The sequence below is a fragment of the Trachemys scripta genome, chromosome 3 (genome assembly GCF_013100865.1).
Source record: "Trachemys scripta elegans isolate TJP31775 chromosome 3, CAS_Tse_1.0, whole genome shotgun sequence".
Classification (NCBI taxonomy): Eukaryota; Metazoa; Chordata; order Testudines; family Emydidae; genus Trachemys; species Trachemys scripta.
The window spans coordinates 198,402,880-198,428,154 of NC_048300.1; the positions used below are offsets into that span (position 1 = coordinate 198,402,880).

A 25,275-nucleotide genomic window follows, 5' to 3' on the forward strand; every position below is an offset into this window, starting at 1 on the left:
GGTCTGGTTCTGTTCAATATCTTCATCAATTATTTAGATAGCGGCATAGAGAGTACACTTATAAAGTTTGTGGATGATACCAAGCTGGGAAGGGTTGTAAGTGCTTTGGAGGACAGGATTAAAATTCAAAATTATCTGGACAAACCGGAAAAATGGTCTGAAGTAAATAGGATGAAATTCAATAAGGACAAATTCAAAGTACTCCACTTAGGAAGGAACAATCAGTTGCACACATACAAACTGTGAAATGACTGCCTAGGAAGGAGTAGTACAGAAAGGGGTCTAGGGGTCATAGTGGATCACAAGCTAAATATGAGTCAACAGTGTAACGCTGTTGCAAAAAAAGTAAACATCATTCTGGGATGTATTAGCAGGATCATAGAATCATAGAATATCAGGGTTGGAAGGGACCTCAGGAGGTCATCTAGTCCAACCCCCTGCTCAAAGCAGGACCAATTCCCAACTAAATCATCCCAGCCAGGGCTTTGTCAAGCCGGGCCTTAAAAACCTCCAAGGAAGATTCCCCTGGCTGTCTACCTCTCTTGGGTAGAGATATGTATCTCAATTCCTCCTGACCAGGCTATTTCCAGGTTGCATAGCTCTCGGATTATACTGAGAATTCCCCCAAAAAGTCAGATTGCCTAAGCATATCTGCTTTGTCTTTCTCCTCAGAGATGGTGAACAGTGCAATTGCCACAGTTATTAGTTACCACACAGCACTTCCTATGCAAGCCTATTTTATTCTTAGGTATAATCTTTAGAGAAAACATTCAATACAGTAAAAGAACCCACATGCATGCTAATAAGGTTACTGGATCTCACACAAGATGGGCTCTGAAAGGTGAGTCCTTGAAGCCCCCTACACCTTCCCAAAGGGTCTCTTTTGTGGTTACAAGTTCATAACAGCCTTAGCTCAAAACTAGCACCCTCATGAAAAGTTTATTCCATCCCTCATATCGTTCAGGGGGTCTTTGAGCTGGAGTTTTCAGGATGTTGTAAGCAAGACACGAGAAGTAATTCTTCTACTCTACTCCGTGCTGATTAGGCCTCAGTTGGAGTATTGTGTCCAGTTCTGGGCACCATATTTCAGACAAATTGGAGAGAGTCCAGAGAAGAGCAACAAAAATGATTAAAGATCTACAAAACATGACCTAAGAGGGAAGATGAAAAAACTGGGTGTGTTTAGTCTGGAAAAGAGAAGACTGAGAGGGGAAATGATAACAGTTTTCAAGTATGTAAAAGGTTGTTACAAGGAGGAGGGAGAAAAATTGTTTTTCTTAACCTCTGAGGATAGGACAAGAAGCAATGGGCTTAAATTGCAGCAAGGGAGGTTTACATTGGACATTAGGCAAAACTTCCTAACTGTCAGGGTGGTTAAGCACTGGAATAAATTGCCTAAAGAGGTTGTGGAATCTCCATCGTTGGAGATTTTTAAGAGCAGGTTAGACAAACACCTGTCAGAAATGGTCTAGATAATACTTAGTCCTGCCATGAGTGCAGGGGACTGGACTAGATGACCTGTCAAGCTCCCTTCCAGTCTTACAATTCTATGATTATCATAATCACTATTAGTACCTATGAGCCTCTCTTATGGGCTATGGTCTCATTGTGCTGCTCACTGTACCTGCACATACTAAAACAATAGTCCCTGCCCAAAGGAAGTTCTAATCTAAAGTTTGAATAGGCATTTCTATAGGCCCACATCACCAGGGACTAAGTCCTCCAGAGAGGCACTAACCCCCCTGGTCTGCATTAGAGAAATTTGCACCAATGCAACATTAAATGCCCCCAGCAGTGGCCAAGGTGCCACAAGACCGGAGCTGCAGGCCACCAGGTCTGTGTGCTAACCACAGCACCATCGCCTACAAGAACGTCCAGGGCCGGGTACCAGTCATCCAACTATTAGCCATGTTTGCAAAAAAGCTGCAACCCGCATGCGCACAACCTACTACAGCAACAATTCCCGCACCGCCCAGGTCACAGAGCTGCGCATGCGCACAGTTCGCCTACTCTCTCCCCCCCCCCGCTAATTGCGTTCTGAGGGCGGCGCATGCGCGCAGGAGGACGCATGGCCTCCGCTTGGCGCACGCGCCGAAAGCACGCTCCCCACTCGGCGGGTTGCGCGAGCGTTTCCGTTTCCGGTGCGCGGGTTCCGGAATCCGACCGGAAGTCGGGGAGCGACGAGTGTCCTAGCGTCGGGAGCGGGCCGCGGAGCAGCCCGGGCGGGCCGGCCGAGGAGCCGGGACTCAGCCACCGCCGCCGCCATGGTGTTCTACTTCACCTCCAGCGGTGAGCCCCCGGCCCCGCCCCCAGCCCCGCCCCCCTCGGGCCTTCTCCACCCGCCTCGGCTCGGGGCGCCCTCCTACCCCCTGAGAGCCCCGCCCCCTCCAAACCCCCTGGCCCCGCCCCCCTCGGGCCTTCTCCACCTGCCTCGGCTCGGGGCGCCCTCCTACCCCCTGAGAGCCCCGCCCCCTCCAAACCCCCTGGCCCCGCCCCCCTCGGGCCTTCTCCACCTGCCTCGGCTCGGGGCGCCCTCCTACCCCCTGAGAGCCCCGCCCCCTCCAAACCCTTATAGCCTTCAGAGGAGATCGGAAGGCTATAANCCCCCCCCCCCCCCCCCCCCGCGCCCCCCCCCCCCCCCCCCCCGCAGCCTCAGCTGGCTGCCTGGCGCTTCCCCGCAATCACCGGCCTCCCTCCCTGCTCGCCACCACTTCCACCCTCGGGCATCCGCTGCTCCCTTCGTGCAAGAACAGGGTGCCCCCCCCCCACACACACACCTTTCCGGGGGGGAGGGTGTTTCTCTCCCACCGTGCCCTGGGGGCTCCCATTCTCCCTAGGGATCATTCATGATCTTCCCCACCCGCCCTCGTGCAGCACCCAGTCTGTTCGGGCCGCCTGCCCTCGAACCATATAAGCAGGATGGGGTGGTGCCCGTCCTGCCCCCATCTCCCTTCCCAAGGGCCAGCCGGCCAGTCCCGGGTTGTTCTCGCTGGTGTGTTCTTGGACTGCATCCAGTCTAGTGATCCATCGTCATAACAAAGCAATGGGGCTCCCACCCTGACCCCAGGAAGAGAATTTGACTATCTCCTCCATCCTGCTGTTAGGAAAGCTTTCCAGAGTTTCGCTTTGCCTTTTCCCTGGCTTGTGTGCCCTTGGTCCCGTAGCAATACACGAACCTAAGCAGATGCTGTCTCTTCCCTTAAAAAATTATCACTGTGGTAGTGTCCAGGTATGAAGGAAGACAGGGCCCCTGCCCCACAGAGCTTACAGTCTGAGGTCCTGGGTGTGTTCAAGGAAACTTCTAAAATGTTGATATTAAAAACACTGGGAAGCCCTAGTGCTGATGGGTTGCTGTCATTGTCTTAACTACCATGTCAGGTAGACCTGTTCTTAGCAGGGTTAGATAGTAGCGTTTAAAACGGTGACTGCAGCTAAGAGGCCCATTGCACTAGGGTTCCTGTCATTGCTAGAGCCAGTGGCACTGAATGGACATAAGTAGTGGCCAGGGTCTTTGAGTCCAGTGTACTATGAAGGGTGGGGGAGAGGGATAATACATACAGTGTCTCTATTTCTTACTACTTTTTAAATGAATGCTTTCTACAAGCCCATGTACAAAGATTGGGGCTTCATAACAGACCAGGTGAAATCCAGATTTTAGTGCAGTGTGGGTGAGCTTTGGTGGTGGTTTTAACATGCCCTCCAAAAAACCCTACGTTCAGGAATTTAAGACCTTCACAGCCTCATCTTGTTCACTCTTCCTCTTTTATTTTTCTCTTGGGATGGAACATCTTAACTATACATCTTTTCTCCATTCTTCCTCTCTTGGTTTTATCCCTCTGATCTTTAGTGATCTGAGTATAACCTTGTTTGTTTTTTGTGATTCTTCTTATTTATGTTCTCTGGACTGGAGGAAAAGCTTTTCATTTCTATCGCACCTTTCATCCCTTAGAGGATTTCAAAGCACGTTACAAATGCAGCAAACTGATACATGAACGTCACTTAATCCAACACTGAAATGTAGCCATTTTCTACTGATGTTCAGGCAGCCGCTGGGTGCTCAAAAGTGAGTGCTGGGTTTCCTGGCTTTTTAGGGCACCGAGTACACAAGTCTGAAGTGGGTCCCAGGGTCTTCTAACTAGCAGCTCCTGAGTACTGGCACTTCTTTGCCAATTAGGTGCTCTTTTGCTGCTCATTGGTTTAGTGATAGAACCACAAGATCACTGTCTTTGAAAACCCTTTGCAGTTTGAGGATGTCTTACCCTCTCCCCAACCCCTCTAATGCCACTGTACATAAATGGAGCTATAGTTCTATCTAGAGCAGAGGTTCCCAAACTTTGTTGCTGTGCCTCCCTTCAGAGCTTCATATCTCATGTATGCCTCCTCCTTCCTCACTTCCCCAGGCTCCTTGCTCTGACAGTCTGTTTCCCCCCCCCCAGACCTCTACTAGACTGCACCTGCTGACTCCACTCACTGGCTCTAGCTGCTTCCTCCACTGCCTTCTGCCATGGGCCTGGCATGTGAAAGCAGGATGTGAGCTGAGATGTGGGACAGTAACAGACACTGCAGGGGCAGGCTTGCCAACCTGTCCCCTTGTGCACTAGCCACTGCTACCACTGTAGGGTGACCAGACAGCAAGTGTGAAAAATCGGGACCGGGGAGGGGTGGGAGGTAATAGGAGCCTATATAAGAAAAAGACCCCAAAATCGGGACTGGCCCTATAAGATCGGTATATCTGGTCACCCTATGCCACTGCTTCTACCTGAGTAGAGGCTCTGTCTCCCCTGACTCCTGTTCCTTGGAAAGTGGAAAGGATGCAGGAATGTTCTACTTCACATCAAGTACTCCTACCACTGATAACCTTGTTGTGCCGCCTCAGGAGGCCGCACTTCACAATTTGAAAACCTGTCATCAAGGGGATTCTACTGATATCATACTTAAGTCTTAAGTGGCCTGAATTAGAGAGAAAACAATAACCTCTTGCGAGTTATTTAAAACATCGTCCATTAATATCCAAGTGTATCAGATCATATAAGTTGAAAGGGATCTGCTGCTAGGTCATCTAATCCATTCCTGTAGCATTGTGGCAGGATTGACTTCATTTTCCCGAAACCATCCCAGGTCACTAAAAGTTCCCCAAAGGGACTGATTCGTAGTATGTGAGATACGGTTGATTTTACCACCATTGTATGTGCCATATATGTAAGTAGCCTTTCTTTCCATGGAGCTGCTCCAGCTGGTGTGGGATCAGGCCCCCCGTTTCTAAAGGAGACTTTTCTCTACACTGCCTCCTCCATGTAGCTTCTCACCATGCTGACTTCCATTCTCTGTTTTCAGAGACTAGGTCACTGTCGCATGAAACTCCTGTCTTGATGGTTCAGCAGATTTCTCTAATTCCTGTATCTTCTTTGTAGCTATCCAATAAAAATCTGGACTCAGTGTTATATTGACACTGAGACATGGATATGTTTTTATTTCCATCAATATAAACTAGAAGTTTAGTCCCTGTTTACTGTAATTTCTGAGTTTGTAAGCAGTTGATAATTTGGCTGGCTCCAAGTACTGTTTATGTCCACACACAGTATGTTTTTTACTCAGTAATCATGGAAACTAACCATGTGTCACCCTGGCCAGTGACCTAGGCTTGCACATAACTTTCTTTTTGTTACTGAGGTTGTGACTGTGTTGTCATATATAAGGGACCATCTGACTGTCTGTATAACATGGTTAGGCAGTGGTTCTTCCTCTCAATTTTCTCTACAGTTGTATATCCCAAAGTATATTGCCCCTCTTGTTCCCCTGCCTGTCTTAACGTGCGCGGTCCTTTGCTGGGGGAGTTATGAGAGAGCTGTCCAGTTTTTCCCAGAATGGCATGATACAGATTTCTAGGCAGAGTGATGGGTGTGGACACACAAGAAGAGAGAGGAATTAGGTAGGATGCTTCAAGAATTTAGGTGACTTGTCGAAGGCCACAAAGGGGGTCAGCATCAGAGCTGCGAATAGAGCTTAGGAATTTTTGACTCCCAGTCCTATGCTGGGATGACAGGACTGCACCCTGCTTTAATTATATAAAGCAAAAGTGAGCCCGAACCTCATGAAGTGTCTTGCCCCGAGGACTGTCAAACTGCTGACTAGTCTTCCAAGGGAACTGGTGGAAACCTGGTTGTTTGTTCTCTGACTTTTTAAAGTGACTCAATCTTGCCCTGGCCCCTGGGAAGGGAATGGGGTGGATTAGATGTTCGGAGACATAGATGGTGTGTTTGTCAGTACCTCTGGACACAGTTTTGTCTGAAACTCCTTTTGATGTGTGTCCTCTTTCTATCCCTCAGTTGTTCCCGCCGTTTACAGCATTTATATGGGAAAAGATAAATATGAAAGTAAGTACATGAAAATACTTGGGCAAGGCTTGATAGGTGATTTGCTTTTTTTTTTTTTTTTTTTCCTTTTTTAACCTTGTTTCTTAATTTTCCTCTTTGATTTTACTGCATTGTTTGAAGGCAGATTTTTCCTGATAGCTGCTTTGCAAATTGCTATACACTAACTCCTTATGTAGTCTGTAGCATTACTTTATACCATTGTCGGGGGTTGGTGAGAGGGGAAGCTGTCCGTGGACTTAATCTGAAGTAATCTGGGCACTCTGGGCTTTTTGTCAGGCTATAAAATGGTCAAGGAAACAATGGTAGAAGCCTAGCATGGTTTGACAGCATTTTATTTAGTTGGTTTCATTGTTCCCTGCATAATTGGTCAGTTTTTCCCATCTTGAGTTACTGTTCTTCAACTAAAATAGGTTTTCTGTTGCTGTGTCCTCTTCCAACAAACCAGGCTACAGGCTTGCTTCATTTCATGTCACTGCTTGCCATTCAGTACTTGAGGCAAAACCAAACTTAGCACTTCAATTGAAGAGAGTTGGTGCTTTTATCTTGGGAACTCCCCTCTTGAAAATCTCCTACATTGGACATTTATGCAAAGATCAGTGTCTCCCAATTAAAAAAAAACAACCTGAGACTGGAGTGGAGGAAAAGGGATAGAAATTAGAAATGTTCAGAGTCTTGGCCTTAGCACCTTTGTGCCCAAGAGCAGTGTGTGTTTCAGGCCCTATTTGGGGTTCCATCACTCTCACTCTCCAGGTGCCATACTGTGGTGCAAACACTCTTGATATTTGCAATCATTTCCCCTCATTGCCAGTGTCTCAGTGGGCAGTTTGGTTGGCTGCTGGGGGAAGTATCCTTCTTTGCTCAGTATTCTTTTTTTCATGCCTGCAGATGAAGACCTGATAAAATATGGCTGGCCTGAAGATATTTGGTAGGTACTGAAAAGAGACGTTTAAATCCTTTATGCTTGTGAAATGAAACGCCCTTCATAATGAACTTCAGTGGGGGGGCAGTGTTGGTGCTCTTCTGGCTACTCTAGGTGCTATTCAGAATATTAACGAGTTTAAACACCGTCATGGAGGGCTGTAGAGTAGCACCTAAAGGTCCCAGCTGAGGTTGGGGCTGCACTGTGCTAGGTACTTTCTCACACACATAGTAAGAGCTGGTTCCTGCCCCTGTAGAGTTAATAATGCAATATGGCTTGTGTGCACATAATAATATGGAGATATACCTAAGTCATAGAACTGGAAGGGACCTTGAAAGGTCATCGAGTCCAGCCCCCTGCCTTCACTAGCAGGACCAGGTACTGATTTTGCCCCAGATCCCTAAATGGCCCCCTCAAGGATTGAACTCACAACCCTGGGTTTAGCAGGCCAATGCTCAAACCACTGAGCTGTCCCTCCCTTCATGGAATAGGTGTGCCCACACGTGAAGTTATTCAGCAATAGCTGTTCTTTAATAACCGTGTAGGCGAACTTTAAACAGGCAAGGTAAAGGGTGATAGGTAGGGCCCTACCAAATTCATGGTCCATTTTGGTTAATTTCACGGTCATAGGATTTAAAAAATCATAAATGTCATGGTTTCAGCTATTTAAATCTGAAATTTCACAGTGTTGTAATTGTAGGGGGTCCTGACTCAGAAAGGAGTTGTGTGGGCAGGGTCACAAGGTTATTGTAGGGGGGTTGCAGTACCGCTATTCTTACTTCTGCCTTCAGAGCTGGGCAGCCAGAGAGCGGCAGCTGCTGGCCGGGATCTGAGCTCTGAAAGCAGAGCCTCCGCCAATGGCAGCGCGGAAGTAAGGATGGCATGGTATGGTATTGTCACCCTTACTTCTGCACTGTTGCTGCAGAGCTGGGCCCTCAGTCAGCAGCCACCACTCTCCAGCCGCCCAGCTCTGAAGGCAGCAGCACAGAAGGGTGGCATAATTTGGTATTGTCACACTTACTTCTGTGCTGCTGCTGGCGGGGCAGTGCCTTCAAAGCTGGGGGCCCAGCCAACAGCCGCCACTCTCCGGTTGCCCAGCTCTGAAGTCAGCGCAGAAGTAAGGGTGGCAAAACCATGACCTCCCCTCCCCCCCCCCAAATAAAATAAAAATAACCTTGTGACCCCCCCTGCAACTCCCTTTTGGGTCAGGACCCCTAATTTGAGAAACACTGGTCTCCCCCATGAAATCTATACAATATAGGATAAAAGCACACAAAATACCAGATTTCATGGTTCGTGATGAGTTTTTCATGGCTGTGAATTTGGTAGGGCCCTAGTGATAGCGGAGACAGGCACAGAGGTGAAATAACGTGTCCCAAGTCACATGGCAGATCAGGGACAGTGATGAGAATAGAACCGAGGTCTCCTGACCCCCAGATCAGTATCCTCTCCACAGGAGCATGCTCGTTCTCCAGCCCAGTCCCTTTGTCTGATTTCTTCTTGTACATGTATATACACAATGTCACCATCATGTCTACTGTATTCACACGCTGCCTGGCAGAGTGAAATATTCCCTGTCCTCCTGTCTCAGCTCTTGCCTTCGTTCTGGCTCCATGAGTTGAGCTTGAACGACTCTCAGAATCATGAGAGGCAAGAGCTATGCATAACGTAAGCAGACCTAACTGGTCGCATGTGCAGGGGTGGCTACGGGCTCTTTACCACACATGTTGACGTAGTTTTGGTCCCCCTACATGGAACAGGAAATAATCAGAGAGAGGACAACTCACTGTTAGCTACAATAGCTGCAGCTCTCTGCTATAAAATCATGACCGGTATAGAGAAAGTAAATAAGGAAGCGTTATTTACTTCTTCTGATAATACAAGAACAAGGGGCCACCAAATGAAATTAATAGGTAGCAGGTTTAAAACAAACACAAGAAAGTATTTTTTTCATGCAACACACTGTCAGCCTCTGGAACTCCATGTTGTGAAGGCCAATACTATAACAGGGTTCAAAAGGGAGCTAGATAGCCATTGATAGACCTATCGTCCATGAATCTATTAGCCAGGATGGGCAGGAATGGTGTCCCTAGCCTCTGTTTGCCAGAAGCTGGGATTGGGTGACAGGGGATGGATCACTTGATAATTCCCTGTTCTGTTCATTCCCTTTCGGGCACCTGCCATTGGCCACTGTCGCAAGACAGGATACTGGGCTCGATGGACCTTTGATCTGACCCAGTCTGGCCGTTCTTATGTTCAAATATGCCATTGATTGCTGTCTGTGTTAATCCTTAACACATTTTCTATGTTGGCAGTGGCCAAATTTGCTTGGGGCCTTGTAAAGCTGTTAGATGATATATGGAATGGGCCAGATATCTCCGTAGACAAGCTTCCACATACAAACCCCATCATCTTAATTGATACTTGCTTCCTTGTTAGCCATTTCAGCCAAGAGGCTAATTAATTGAGTGGGCCATATAGACTGTCCTCCCTTCTCGTTCCTAGAGATGGTCTTTTTGGGGGTGGATTGAGGCATATTGGTGGAGCTAGTGTGTAAGAAGCATGCGCTCCCTCTGCTTTTCTTGCACCTGCTCTGAAAATTAAGGATGTAAGACTCTAGGAGCCTGTATACCCTGCAGTAAAACGCCCGCGGCTGGCCTGTGTCAGCTGTTTTGGGCTTGCGGGGCTTGGACTGCAGGGCTGTAAAATTGCCGTGTAGATATCGCAGGGCTCCAGAGCCTAGGTTCCTGCCCAAGCCTGGACATCTCCACTGAAATTTTATAACCCTGGAGCCCAAGTCAGCTGACATGGGCCAGCTGTGAGTGTTTTATTGCAATGTAGACATAGCCGATGATGGAGGGGGGAGGGATAGCTCAGTGGTTTGAGCATTGGCCTGCTAAACCCAGGGTTGGGAGTTCAATCCTTGAGGGGGCCACTTAGGGATCTGGGGCAAAATCAGTACTTGGTCCTGCTAGTGAAGGCTGGGGCTGGACTTCCACTTCTAGGAGATAGGATATCTCCATATGTTGTTATTATGGGAGATCCTTAGATCTTGTTAGCATAACTGTCACTTTTAATAACACGCTTTGCTATAGTGCTATACTAATTTGTTTCTCTCACATAATTAGTTAACTGATGTAGTTAGAAAGGGCAGATTTCTATGCCATTTCCATAGGAATCACTAGAGGGAGCAAATAGCAATATCTTATCATAAGATCTTTCTGCTAATGTTGTCTGAGTATATTATGTTTCAGAGAAAATACAAGGTTTTTAAGTAACTGCTTCTTTTAGCTTTTCAATTTCCTCCTCTTACAGATGGGTGAATATTTGCTCAAAGATTGAAACACCTGATAAGCTGTAACAATTCTGTTGCATGCTGTCAAATATGCATGTTCAGAATTTGTTTTAATGCTTTTACCCATGGGGCTACTAGTCTGTTATGGCAAACTATTGTAGCATTTATTTCAGAGCAAGTGACTCTCTGCTAAATGTGCCTTTGTATTCTGTAGGTTTCATGTGGATAAGCTCTCCTCTGCACACGTGTACCTCCGACTACACAAGGTAATCTCAGAATCCTGGTGCAGTTAAACAAGTATGTACTGGTATAACAGTGACCTGCAAAAGATTTCTTAAAAATTGCATTTGTATCCTCATATTTCCAGAAAATATTTTTTTCAGGAGTTTGTTTTCTGTGCTTATTTTGAACACTAGAACTTTCAGAAATGTTAAGACTAGTTCTCCCTGGTTTAGGAGGGTTTGTTGCCTCCAATATTTATTGAGATTCTACACCTAAATGTGGGAGAATTTGTGTTCTGAAGATGCACATAATATGCTAGGCCAGGGGTCGGCAACCTTTCAGAAGTGGTGTGCCGAGTCTTCATTTATTCACTCTAATTTAAGGTTTTGCGTGGCAGTAATGCATTTAAACATTTTTAGAAGTTCTCTTTCTACAAGTCTATAATATAGAACTAAGCTATTGTTGTATGTAAAGTAAATAAGGTTTTTAAAATGTTTAAGAAGCTTCATTTAAAATTAAATTCAAATGCAGAGCCCCCCAGACCGGTGGCCAGGACCCGGGCAGTGTGAGTGCCACTGAAAATCAGCTCACGTGCTGCCTTTGGCACGCATGCCATAGGTTGCCTACCCCTGTGCTAGGCATACACACACACACAGGAAGTCATGGTACCTGCCCTGAAGATCTTACAATCTGAGGCTCCCATTCCACTATGAGCTCTGGATGCATAGACCCACCTGCTCACACACGGTGCCCCTGATGTTAATGGGGGTCTGCAAGGGCGCAAGTGTGTAGTGGAACTTGGGCATATGTTAGTATGCAACCTAGGAAGGGCAGGGGAAGAGGGTACAACCAAAATATAGGACAAAACTGGAAGTCTCATTATCTGAGTACAGCGCCTGACCAATGTTCCGTCTAACTTTTTCCATCAGTGTGCGGAATGAACTTTGTTATATGCACCAATATCGAGGTGATGTGTGGATGTGCGCTGCCAGTAGAAACAAAAAACCGAGCTATAATATATATTTTTAAAAAGTTACCATAGGGATAATTACTCCAGCCAGGACAGGTTTGGCATTTTAGAACTCACTACTCAAAGAATTAAATTTAAGCATAAGAGAGAAATAAAACCACAAATAACAGCATTTTGAAAGAATAAAATTACTGAGAATATACGTGCACTGCAGGAAGTACCAAGAAGTAACGACAACACAAGTATGTGCTGGGAGGTGAGTGTGAAAGAGACACTGTCTGTGTATGTGTGTGGCAGAGACGCGTGCATGTGTATGTGCGTGCGCGTGTGTGCTGCGTGCTGGGGAAGTCTGAGAGACCGTGTGCTGTCTCTTTAAGGCACTCACCAGAAAGCTCCTCGTTCAGACTGCAGCAGCTCTCCTGCTCCTGAGCTCTATCCCCGCTCCCCTGCTCTGCAGAGATGGGGTGCATGGGCAGGTGGGGGAGGGGGACAGCCTGACATCAGTCCCTCTTTCTCTCCCCCCACTCCCACTCTGCACATCAGGCAGGAGGGTCCTGGGAACAGCTGGCCAGGGGCTCCAAGGCAGAAGACAGGAGCAACCTGGCTGCAGAGCAGCAGGGGGAGGGGACCTGAACACACACCCCCGGTGTGAACGGTATTTGATTCACTCCTGGGCAACCATGCAGCTTTGAGGGAACACAGCTCCTGGCTCTGCCATGGATTTGTGAGCTCTAGGACTAATCATTCTATCTTTACCTCATTCCCCTTTCAGTAAGAGGGGGCTAATACCTCTGAGGGGTATAGCGGCAAAGCCGTTTGTAAAGTGGTTTGAAATCCTTGGCTGGTAGGTGCTATAGGAGTGTAAAGCATTGTAAGCTGTGTTTGTAATGCAGGGGCTCATACCTGTGTTTGTATAGCATGGTCCAAGTGCACTGTTGGCGTGGTGTTCATAACTCCCATATTGCCCCCCTCAAATGGCACAGTAAACCACTCATGTTTCCTTGGTCTGCTTTAGGGGCAGACAGTGGATGATATTCCCAAAGAAGTTTTGATAGACTGCGCCCATCTAGTGAAGGCCAATAGCATTCAAGGTAATATTCACTATTGAAATTGGCGAGTCTCCTATGGAGATTAAGGGACTGTGTACAAGGGGTGTGTGCGGGGGGGTGTCTATTCATAGAATCATAGAATCTCAGGGTTGGGAGGGACCTCAGGAGGTTCTAGTCCAACCCCCTGCTCAAAGCAGGACCAATCCCCAACTAAATCATCCCAGCCTGGGCTTTCCAGCCCAAATTACTGAAATGTCTTGTTTTTGATGTCAGAAGAATGTTAAGTGTAAGTGCACTTCATAGCTTGCTGTTTTCATGGGAAACAAATGTCACTTGCAACAGCTGGTGCTGCTGCTGATATTTTCATACTGAAACTTTAATCTCCTGATTCCTGACGGTGCCTCTAAATCACTGTATGAGCCAAAAGGGGTCTTGGCGTTTTCCCTCTAATGCCCACTTGAGGCCCTCTTTGTAGCAAGCAGCCTTCTGGCGAAGCCAGACTCCATCTGGAGTTCGTTCACACTGCTTTGGCCCTTGCTGCCACAGAACGCGGTATTGCAATGTCCTTCTGTTCCATTGCAATGCTGTTACTTCAGAGAGGAGAACGAGAACAGATCCTTACAAGTGTTGCGGACTAGGAGCTATGTAACACAACATGACTCTGGCTGATTGTGGAGACAGCTCGTCAGAAGGTTCCGGGTGGGGAGGGAGAATAGAAATGTTTCCCCCTTCTGATCCTTTGATACAAGAACTCTCCTTCCCCCCCCCCCCCCCCCTTACTGCTCTGTAGGCTGCAAAATGAACAACATCAATGTGGTGTACACGCCATGGACCAACCTGAAGAAAACGGCTGACATGGACGTGGGGCAGATAGGATTTCACAGACAAAAGGATGTAAGTGTTTGCTGTGCAGCGGCAAAGAAACCCACCAGCTGGCTGCAGTACCGTCCTTCTCCGGTATTGAGAGCTGAGTGTACTGTCTCTCACGCAAGGGCTCTAAAGCAGGGGAAACGGCTGTGGTCCAGGGGCATGGGGAAAATCCCAGTTGTTTTTTGGTGGGCTAAACTAAGTTTCCACGTGGGTGTCGGAATATAATAAAGCACCGGTTCTCAAACTGTGGGTTGGAACCCCAAAGTGGGTCAGGGCCCCATTTTAATGGGGTCGCCAGGGCTGGCTTAGACTTGCTGGGGCCCTGTGTCAAAGCCTGAGCCCCTCCAGCCGAAGCTGAAGCCCGAGAGCAGCAGGGCTTAGGTTAGAAGCCCCCTGCCTGGGGCTGAAGCCGTTGGGCTTCGACTTTGGCCACCTGGGGCGGTGGGGCTGGGATGGGCTCAAGCTCTGATCCCCCATCCTGGGGTCATGGTGCAATGAAGTTTGAGGGCCCCTGTAGTAAAGTAAAATCACTACAACACATGGAAGAAGGCACAAGTTACAAGAGGGATACAGAGCTGAGTAATTAGTTACGGCCACTATAAAATATTGCCAATATGCAATATCCAAGCGCAGGACCGGCTCTAGGCACCAGCAAACCAAACATGTGGTTGGGGTGGGTGGCACAATTCCAGGGGCGACATTCCGGGTGGTTTAGGGTTTGTGGGGTTTGGTTTTTTTTGTTTGTTTGTTTTTTTGCTTTGGCAGTTGCACTCTCGGAGGTGTTTTTCCCCCCCCCCTCCTTGGGGTGGCAAAAAACCTAGAGATACACTTTCTGCTTGAATTTCCAGCTACACTTGGGTTATTGTCTTCAGTAAGATTGAAGCCCCTCTGACCTGGTAACAACATAATCGCAGCTGGTTTGCTTCTGACTGGTAACATTTTTAATAGGCGACCCCCTTTCATCTGGAAGTGGGAAGTTTTGAAACTCAGACTTCATCAGGTCCTCTTTCCTGTAAAATCTGTGTATTTTCATAATTTTAAATGTTGAAAGAACTTCCAGTCTTAAGATATGATCTAGTTGTCACTTTCAAAATTGCTAATAGTCAGACTTGCGTTCAAAGAAGAGTTCTCTCTTAGCACCCTGCCAGGAAATCGTAAAGACTGACTTCCAGAGCACTAGTGTCATGTGTCAAAAAGAGCTCGGTTGTCAGGGGAGAGAAGGAAAGATCGTCTCGTGGCAAAGGCCCACGTCTTGGATCTGAGTCCACCTCTGGCTCTTCCACAGATTTCCTGTGTGACTTTGGGGAAGCTATTTAATGTCTTGGGGCCCTGATCCAAAGCCCTCTGAAGTCAATGCACTCGCATGGACTTCAACAGGTTTTGACTCAGGCCATTGGTGCCTGAATTTTCCAGTCTTGAGAATGGGGATTGTATCTTCCTGGGTGTGTTAAGACTTTTGTCTGTAAACTAGTTGGAGATCCTTGGATGGCAGGCTCTGTAGAAGTGCAAAGTGCTTGTTAAAACACAAACCAGTACTGGGAAGCCCAGGGTTGAAGACAGTGGTCCACAGAACAGGCACAACGCACTCAATATCAACATGTGTCCCTTGCCAGCATGCTCAGCCCTAGTCCACAGAGACTCACTTCAGGATGACCATTCTGCACGATCCAGTCAATCCTGGGCCTCTCTGCTGAGACTGCAGCCAAGAAAACCGATTAGTGATAGTTGTGACAGTGGTTTGTGTTCTTGTGCCCATCGGAGATTGTACCGTGTTCCCAGCTCTTTTCACACAGACCACTGAACAGCACCAGATGGCAATGACTTGCCATCTGTTTAAATGAGATTCAGGAGCCACAGGTAAACGTGAAAATGCTCCTTTTTTTGGCATTTACCTCACTGTGTGTAAAGTCTCTTTCTCAATGAAATGCAAGGTGGAAGCATTTTTGATAAAGATTATAGTTCTTTCCATCCCAAAGGTGAGAACAGTGACAGTGGAGAAGAAGGTGAATGAGATACTGAACAGGCTAGAGAAGACCAAAGTGGAGCGCTTCCCCGACCTGGCCGCTGAGAAGGAAGCCCGGGACAGAGAGGAGAGGAATGAGAAAAAAGCCCAGATCCAAGAGATGAAACGGAAAGAGAAGGAGGAAATGAAGAAAAAGAAAGAAATGGAAGATCTCAGGTGAGCAATGGCTGTGACTAACTCGAACTGTGAGTATTTCCTATCGGTGGGAGCGAGACTTCGATCAGGGCATGTCACGTGAGGTTCCTGTTGAGTCATTCGTACTCTGTTCTGTCTTAGACTGGTACAGTCTTAAGAAATAGTATTTGCTGTACCTGGCAACCCTTTCTTTGCCTTTGTCTTGAGAATTAGATGTAGTCACCCAATTCACTTAATAGAAACTGGAGTGAGGAATAGTAGAGCTGGGAGTCAGGATTCCTGGGTTCTTTTCCCACCTGTGCCACCAACTTGCTGTCTGAACTTGGACAAGTCACTGAACCCTGTGAAATGGGTATAATTGCCTACTATATCTGTAAAGCACTGAATTGCTCTGGTGAAAATCAATGCCTGTGTAGTGCTTGTCAAGCTTCAAAGCACTTCACATATAGTGATTTTAAAAACACAAATTAATCCTAGTGTACATGAAAGGCATTATGTACTCCTGTAAATGCACCATGATGAACAGCCCGTTGATCTTCCGGTCTGATGGTAGACATACAGGAAACATTTGTGGCCATGTTGGTCCTTGAGTGAAGAGTAGATAAGGTAGATATGTTAACCCCCTGACTGTACCAAACAAACCTGGACGCATAAGCAGTCTGACCCAGAAGGTATCCCAGGACTGCGTTGTACATATAAAATGTTACAATAAATAGTAAGTAATGTGTGTTTTAGATGGTCATGAGGCTGGAATTCGGGGAGCCTAAACCCCACAGCTCCTGTTGGAGCACTCAGTAATTCAAAGGAGCAATAACACAGAGGCAGCTGAGTCCCAGTTCAATTTCGGAAGGCAAGAGGGAGTGCTGGTGGGGACGTTGATTGGCCTCTGCAAGCCAGTTTTCTAGTAATCCTAAAGCAAAGAGGATTTTATAACCCCTTACTAGTTATCTTGCTTGTAGTGTATCTGGACAAAGCTGAAGAACAAATGTTGTAGAAAACCCATGCACTGGCTCCTAGTAGATACAAGAGGTCACCATAGTCCATCTCTGACTTGTGTTTTTTGTGCCAAGATGTCTGTGCTCCCCACAGTTCATTTAATCTTCAGTTAGGGCCGGAGTATGTTCTTTGGAAGACCAGCTAATGTTGAGATCTGATGGGTTTGAATTCCCTCTGAAGCACAGGAGGGCTAAGCTTGTAGGCACTCTGCCCTGTTTCACAATGTACGTTGAAAAATGCATCTTGCTGCATAATTTCTCTTCCCTTGCAGGAGCTACTCGTCGCTAATGAAGTCTGAGAACATGTCTTCCAACCAGGTATGTTGAGGCTGGCACCTGTGAAGACCTTGCTTCCAGAGGCCTGAGTAAGAGTCAGAGCAGGGTAACAGGATACGGATGTGAAAGCAGGTTTAAGCCCAGTAGCTGCACGTGGTGAATTGTTCCATGCGTTCTCCCCCTCCTACCGTTGGAGTTACAGAACAAAATCCGAGGAGAAGGGAGCTGCATGATTACAGGGAAAGAGAGTCTCTTTCCTGTAACGTCCTGTAGTCTAGAGATGTTAAACGGGCCAAGGACACATCCGCTCCTTTCTTTTCTCTCCAGTCTCACACTCTGCTGCTCTGAATTCCCTTCGGTTGTGTTCAGAGCCGCTCCTCAGCAGAGGTGAGGAAGTTGTGTGTAGGAAGGATCACAGAGTGCTATGGTGGGACAGCCACCGAAAGGAGAGTAAGAATTTTAAGTGAAATTCTGTTTGTCCTTTTGCCTGTTTAGTCCAGTGTCTGGTTTGTCTTGGGGCTGAGGGAATCCCCTATCTTTGTATTACTCTGTGACTAAACATGTACGTAGCCCTTAAACCAAGGGTGTCTCATTTGTCCTGAGGAATAGGCAATCTAAAGGCCATTGAAGCCAGGACATTGGACAACAGACCAGGAGAGGAAGGGCCAGGGGACTATAGAGAGGCAGCTGAGATTGCTTGAAGAGGTGGATTTGAAGGAGGAGAGAAGGGAGCATCTTGTGTTAGGAGCCGCATGGTATGACACACAGAGCTGGGAGTCGGAGCAGCGAGACACGACTGAGATAGCATGGGCAAGCATAAGGAAAATGAGCGCTGAGAGATGAATGGGAGCTGGGTTACGTAAAGACCTAAGCTGAGTGAGGAAGGCATTGTTTCCCTGGTGCGTACTAGGGCTCTTATCCTTCCTCTGAAAGCAAGTACCCTCACTTGCTGTTGCATTGGTGAGATCTCTAGGCGAACAAGGAGCTCAGAGTGCCTCACACAAATCTTTATTTAAAATCTGTTCACCCATCACATCCCCAGAGGCTCAGCAGCTGCTTGAGATGGGTTTATGGTTTTCATGGGTTTGTGGGAGGTTTTTGGTGACTTTTCTGGCTGGTTTCCAGATCCCAGGTAAGCCTGCTTGGGTAAAAAGAACTATGGGGTTTAAGCAGCGGCACCTCCTGCTATGTATGTGCAAGCTGTGTCTGGTTAGTGACATGCCTTGTGAGGAAATGCCCAGGTATGGGGTCATCACCCCTCTGTGTGTGTAAGCCACGTGTGTTGTCAGATTGGTGCCTTTAAGCTGGGGTCAGCTCAAGTTACGGTCACAAAGGGCAGATACACAGGAGTGCTGGCGAGAGACTGATCTCCACTTCATGGCCTGAGTCACATGATATAGGTAAAGGTTACTAACGTAACCAGTTCAGGGGTTATCAGAGCTTAATCCCCAGTCCCCTGCCTCCCAGGGTTACATGTGGATGGATGATCTGCTGTACTGGGAATGTATGGAGCCCATTTACTGGATGGCTAGCAAGCACTGCAGATTTTATATTTCATCTGTATCCCATACAGTTGGCTGGTTGGGTCCTAGGCTTTGAGTTAGAGGGGACAATCTCTCCGTGGGGCATACTTCTTGAATGAACAGGAGAATACTCATATTCAACATGTGAAATGTTAGCAACCGAATCCAAAGAACCCAGCTTTGGGATTTGTTAGTTTCAGAACTCTGACCGTGAGCCTTGTGAGTAAGCCTGGGCTGATTTTATGGCCTTTGTATCGAAACCAGAAAAAACTCAGACACTTCCTTAAAGGATGGGAGAGGCTGAGAGGCTGCTGACTACACCAGCGGCTTTCAGTCTGGGGGTCTGCAGACTGGCTAAGATTTCTAAAGGGGTCTGCACCTCCACTGGACATTTTTTAGGGGTCAGCAAATGAAGGAAGTGTAGTCCCGTGGCTTTCAACCTATCTCGCCGGTGTTCAACTTCCATTTTACAAAGGTATCTCAATAATTCCATTCTTTCCTTCCCCACAGGATGGCAATGATTCGGATGACTTCATGTGAATTGGGCACTCTCTCCTTTCTGAATCGGGAGATGGACTGCCATGTCTGAATTTTTCACCCTCAATAAGATGCCAAAAAACCAAATGCTGACTTCAGTTTCAGACCCTGTTTGAACCTTCAATGGCAATATTGGACCAGATCTGTGCCATGTATCTCCTAAAGCTAGTACTGTGGGTGTGTGTGTGGGTGTGTGTGAGAGAGAGAGAGAGACTGAGTGAGTGGGGGGAGCATACATTCTGGTTCTAAAAGAATCTTGATATATTTATTTTGAGAGGAGGGGCTTTTAATGTGAGCTACAGGAGTGTTGTGCTGCCGTAGTGAATTGGCAGTAGACAGATTCAAAAAATGTTGCCATTATCGCCATGTCTCCCGGGTATAAACTCAAACCTGAAATCAGAATTGCTGAGCTGAGGACTCTGCTCTCCTCTTGCTGAGTGATTCTTGTTGACGGGACGCGTGTGTTCATCAAAGCCAGGGGATCCCTGTAAACCGGGGGAGCCTGAACTTGGCCCAGCTGATGACCATATTGCAAATCTGCCTGGAGCCAGAGAGCTCCACCTATCTTGTAAATGTAGCAAATTGTAGCTGCCCTCATTTTAATATGGAGCTACCGCCTATGGAGACGAGTCTTGGCCTGCATAGCAGCCTGACCGCTGTGAGTGAGATGGAGCAATGCATGCTGGGGATGTGGTGTCTGAGGCTGTACGTCTGTAGGATAGTCATAAATTGTATTGGGCTGCACTCGGGGCTCCGCTCTTCTAAAGGATTAAGTTTGCAAATAAGGCGTTGGGCTTTGAAAAGCCCGTAAGCCGACTCGGAACACTTGACTAAATAACTCGTAATGTGATGTGGATAATAGTACATTCAAAATGATGGTGGTAACTATCGCAACATGTGTATATATGTTAGAATTAAAATCATACCAGCTGTTAAAGCATGTTGCTGTTGGAGGTCCTGTGTTCAGTGTTGTGTGGACTTGAAACATGGGATTATAGTTGGAGGAGGAACACGAGGGAGGGCTTGTGTGTGAGGAGTTGTGGAAAATGCTTTTTAGACATTGTTAATGTGGCTGAGGCTCGAGAAGAGTTTAAATGGAACATGAAGGAAAAACAGAAGGTGCAAAGTGAGCTTTCTCTGCGTGAAGCAGTGTCTGTCTTTTCAGCTTCGTTCTTCCACAGATGCAAGCTCCCATCAGTTCAGTTGCCACAACCAGTTGGGTCCATATAGCTTACACAGCCATTTATGAAGTTTGGAGGAGGGATAGCTCAGTGGTTTGAGCATTGGCCTGCTAAACCCAGGGTTATGAGTTCAATCCTTGAGGGGGCCACTTAGGGATCTGGGGCAAAATCAGTACTTGGTCCTGCTAGTGAAGGCAGGGGGCTGGACTCGATGACCTTTCAAGGATGATGTTGGGCTTGTCCAGGTTGGAGGTTGGACTAGATACCTCCTGAGGTCCCTTCCAACCCTGGTATTCTATGATTCATGTCCCTGCTCCCAGGAGTTTACAGGCTGGTGGAGCGTACACTAGGTATGGTCCCTAGAACTCTGGCCCTGTGCTCCTGGCCCAGCTGTCTTGCAGAGCCCTAGCCCCTGGGGATGGATGAATCTGCTTCAAAGACCGTAAGAACTGGCTGAGATCTGTGCGTATCAGCCGCACGTTTTACAGGTCCGTAAAAGCGCTTTGAGTGTCCTCTCTTGCCACAGTGAGGGAAGAGCCGTTTAAATGCACAAAGAGATCCACTGTCTGCCCCCCTCTGAGGATCCGAATCCTCTCTCCTGGCCCCCACTGCTGCTGCTTTATCCCCCTTAGTCATGCCCCAGTGCAGCCTCCACCTCTGCCAGGGAAGCATGTGATCTCCTAGAGGAGCAGAAAGTGAGCGCTCTCTGTAGACTCCAGGATAGTGATTGTATTAATCCTGCAGTGTTGTTTCCAGGGGTTGATGAGGTGACTGTGAGCCCCGCAATCGGGCTGGGCCCTGTTGTGTTAGGTGCTGTACAAACAACTGACGGTCCCTGCCTCAAAGAGCTCACAGTCTAAACGATTCCTCGACTGGCCTCTTACTGCCCTGTGATTTGAGCACTGTCACTGTCCTCATTTGCAGTGCAAAACCCCCAGTGGTAGTAATGCCCCAGCCCCCCTAGGGATAAGGGGACTAGTGCAGCAATTTCCTCCTAGCCTTTGATCGTCGAAGGTCTCATCTATGCTACACGGTTTTGTCAACAAAACAGTTGAGATGCACACACGGAAATGCTCCTCCTGCCCATGGAACTCCCCTGCTATGCCGGCATCATAAAACCACCTCCACGAGAGGCGGAGGGCTTGTGTCAGGGTAGTTTGGGTGACACAGTGGGAGAGTGGAGGAGAGAAGCCCTGCGGGAGTGGGGGGGCGCTGAGAGTCCTGGTGCTGTCCCCCACACTGCCCCTCTGCAGGCGGTGGAATTGCTCCCGGTGAGGACATGCACCTCCCACGGGAGGGCAGTGTGGACTTCAGCACTGCAGTAATTAATGCAGTGGCTGTAAGTCGACCTAACATCGGCAGACTTATCTTTGTAGTGTGTAGACAGTCTAATTAGCAGGGACTCGGGGCTACATGTTGATCTTTCCACACACTGGTTTCATTTCGCTTGGCTTTCATTTTTGTGCAGTAGTTGAGAGACTCGCACTGCACGCTTGCCAAGCGGCTCTTCGTATCAATCTAACTCTGGCTACTGCTTCCAGCAGCACAAGGCACAACTGCCTTGATTAAAATCCCACGTCCTGTTCCCTGAGCTGGTGGCTCTGTTCTGTTCCTAAAGGACAAACCCACCACCGCTAGTGCTAACCAGCCCCTTTCTCACTGAGCAGAGGGGCCAGTGGTTGAGCCTTAAAATCTATGAAGCATGTTAGTGCGGCTGGGCCAGTGCCTGAGCGTACGGCAGGATGCTAACCAGCAGCAGGCCAGTTACTCAGAGGGAATTTTACTCCGGCCGCTCTGTTGCTTGGGCTAGCAGCTCTCACGCTTGCTGCAAAGCACGGCTACGGCTTCCGCTTCCCTTTACTGAAAGCACCATTAGCCCCTGGGGGCCAGGAATGCTGCTGGCTGGATCCTGGTGTGGGTTTATCTAGGAATTTCCAGTGCCGGGGCTTGAATTGCTCCTGAAAGGAGCTAGGACTGGCAGCCCTGCGGAAACCCTCTAACCCCAGAACGGGCACGGTCTGGGTGCTTCCTTTGCAGCCCTGCTGATGGGCTTTGACCCTGCTCCAGAGGGGGCCTATTCTAGGAATGAGAAGTGGGTCTTCACGGCTTACCCCAATCCCTGAGCTGTCTGTAGGGGAGGCTAATTCCCACGCCCAGCTGACCTCTTGTGGCCTTAAGGAACGTTCCTGCCGCTTGCTGAGTGCCTGGCGGAGGCTGGCTTTAATAATATTACTGTACAACTAGCGTGAAGGAAATGAGAGTGAGAGAAACCTGGTGCTTCTGATGTAGGATGGGGGTCAGAAAATCCAGCCTCATGGCTGCCACCCCATCTTCAGCTGTGCCTGGGTACTTCAGCTCGGCCTGTGGGCCAGCCCTCGCAGCTCTGAGGGCCTGCTACAATGACATAGGGAGTACGCACTCTTTGCGGCTACAGTGAGCGTTAGGAGCCCAGTGGGAAGGATGGTCTGGTGCCGAGGGCGCTAGCCAGGAATGTAAGTGACCCAGGTTCAGTTCGCTGCTCTGCTGCCGACTCCAGGTGTGACCTTGGGCAAGTCACAGTGTCTCCGTTCCTCAGTTTCCCCATCTGTATAAGGGGGATAGTCATTCCGCCCTCCTCCTGGGGACGTTGTGTGAATAAATACAATTTAGAGATTAGGAAGTGCTTGGCTGTAATGGGGGTCACATAAGTACCGAAGATAGAGTTGGTCCTAATAGCAATAATGACCATCTTGCTAACGATATCCTGGGCTCTATTAATCCCCCCCTCTGCTGTGCTCAGCTGATCGGATTTGCCACAGGCGACTAGTGCCCGAAGTCTAGTGTACCTGCCACTAGTCATGGCTAATACCTAGTGCTTCAGAGGCAAGCTAAACGAGCTCCATCAGCCCCCACCAATGAGCTGGGCTTGGGGGGGAAAGAGCCCGATGGAGAAGAATCTTGTCTTCCATCTAAAACAGTGTCTCTCAAACTTTTTTTACTGGTGCCCCCTTTCACATAGCAAGTCTCCGAGTGCAACCCCCCTTATAAGTTAAAAACACTTTTTTATATTTAACACCATTATAAATGCTGGAGAGAAAGTGGGGTTTGGGGTGGAGGCTGACAGCTTGTGACCCCCCATGTAATCACCTTGTCACCCCCTGAGGGGTCCTGACCCCCAGTTTGAGAACCCCTGCTCTAAAAGGAAGCCCCCAGCATGATGTGGCGTGAACCAATTTCTACACAAGCCGGGCTCCCGCTCTGCCGCAGGGGAGGGGAAACGATCTCTGTCCTCCTCAAAGGGGTCAGGGTCAGGGTGCATCTCAGAATTCTCACTGAGCCCCATCACAACCCCTGCTCCCTCGCTTGACCCCCAACAGCTGGGGGGACCCTGTGCAACTCAAATGCGGTTGGGAACAGCTATCTGATGGTAATGGGCTCTAGTCTAAGCAGGCGAAGGCCCAACACGAGCCAATGGCTGGGAGTTGAAGCGGGACAAATTGAAACAGAAAAGATGTAATGTTTTATTGGTTAGCCGTTGGACATGCCCAGTTTTAGGGAACTAGCCATTGGACCAGCTTCCCATGGGATATCGATTCTCCATTCCTTGAAGTCTTTGAATCAGGTGTATCAAACAGAACAGTGTCACTGAGCTTGCAGACTTCCAATGAATCTTTGGGCTTGTCTGCACAGCCCTGGAGTGCGCGCTATGGAGGAGTGATTTGTAGAGCACACCTGTGTGGTGCTGTAACCCCCTGCTAGTGTGTATCGATGTGCTCCTGTTTCAAATAGGATGACATCTCTGCACACTAAGGAACGTTTAGTGCACACCAGCAGGGCCCACATGGGGGAGTTGGAGCACAACATACTGCTTGGCTCTATAAATCACACGTCCAGATGCCAACACAGCAAGTCAGCAAACCTCACGGACAGGTGTAGACCCACTTGTTTGTGTTTAAGAGGTGCTGGCGAGGCGTAAGTCTGGCAGAAGCAATATGTATCCATGGGAGGGGGACTGGCACTGAAGAGCTCTTAGCTACTTGCGGGAACGTAGATACTCGAACCTGGCAAATCAAAGACAAGGAAACATCAGACTGAATGAATGTCATTAATGATCAGCAGAGTTTCTCGTTAGCTAGTTCTGTTTTCAAAGCTCTTGCTGACTGTGCCCTGCTCAAGTGGCGAGGTATCAGATCAGGCCCATCACAGGAAATGAGTTTGACGTCCTTGCTTTAGCTCAAGGCTGGATGTGTCTCTGGAAGATGCGCTGTAGCCCAACCAGAAATGCTGGGCTTGAAGCAGGAATCACACGGTGAAATCGATGGCCGGTGTTCTGCAGCATGTCAGCGGTAGGTGATCATAATGGTCCCTATTAGCTATAAACTCTATCAGTCTAGGAAATTAGATCTGCCTACCCTCGGCTAGTACTAGTAACCAGCCTCTGCCAGATGAGTCTCTCCCAGGACTTTGGATTCCACCTCTGAGTTCTAACAGCTCTGGGAAGCCAAAGTTCACGTGCCCTCGTGAAGGGGAAATGTAGGATTAATTGAAGCTGTGAAAGCAGAAGAATCCAGGGAATTATGAGGCAGCTCTGCTAGATGTGTTTGGAAGGCTCCCCTGCAGACGGATGGCTTCAGAGACAGGGTTATAAATTACAAACGGAAGGGAATGGGAAATGAAAATATTATGGCCTTTAAACGCGGGGTCCTCTTCCTGTTTAAGACGGTTTCCTGTCTGAGCTGCCCTCTCTCTGTGCTGGGATGCCGTGAATCCAGCTAGCGCAATGCTGGAAGCACTTAAGCTCTGAAATCGCATGGGGTTTTGCCTCGTTTTTATAGCCTGAATAGACTGAGTAGAAACACAGCACATTTCAATTCCCCGCCTAAGGGCAAGAAATGGTCGTAAGTGGGTTCTGCTGATTAGCTGGGGG

The 25,275-nt window shown here is 48.1% G+C and overlaps 1 protein-coding gene across 1 annotated transcript; it reads left to right on the plus strand.

The window, feature by feature from the left end:
- Positions 1-2,207: 2,207 nt before the first annotated feature.
- Positions 2,208-20,128, plus strand: CCDC25 (coiled-coil domain containing 25). Its single transcript, XM_034766807.1, has 9 exons — positions 2,208-2,289; positions 6,327-6,374; positions 7,260-7,299; positions 10,803-10,854; positions 12,796-12,871; positions 13,620-13,723; positions 15,676-15,878; positions 17,125-17,170; positions 19,162-20,128. Exons 1-9 carry the CDS (start codon positions 2,265-2,267, stop codon positions 19,189-19,191), a joined length of 624 nt encoding a protein of 207 aa, XP_034622698.1. The 5' UTR covers positions 2,208-2,264; the 3' UTR covers positions 19,192-20,128.
- Positions 20,129-25,275: the final 5,147 nt, after the last annotated feature.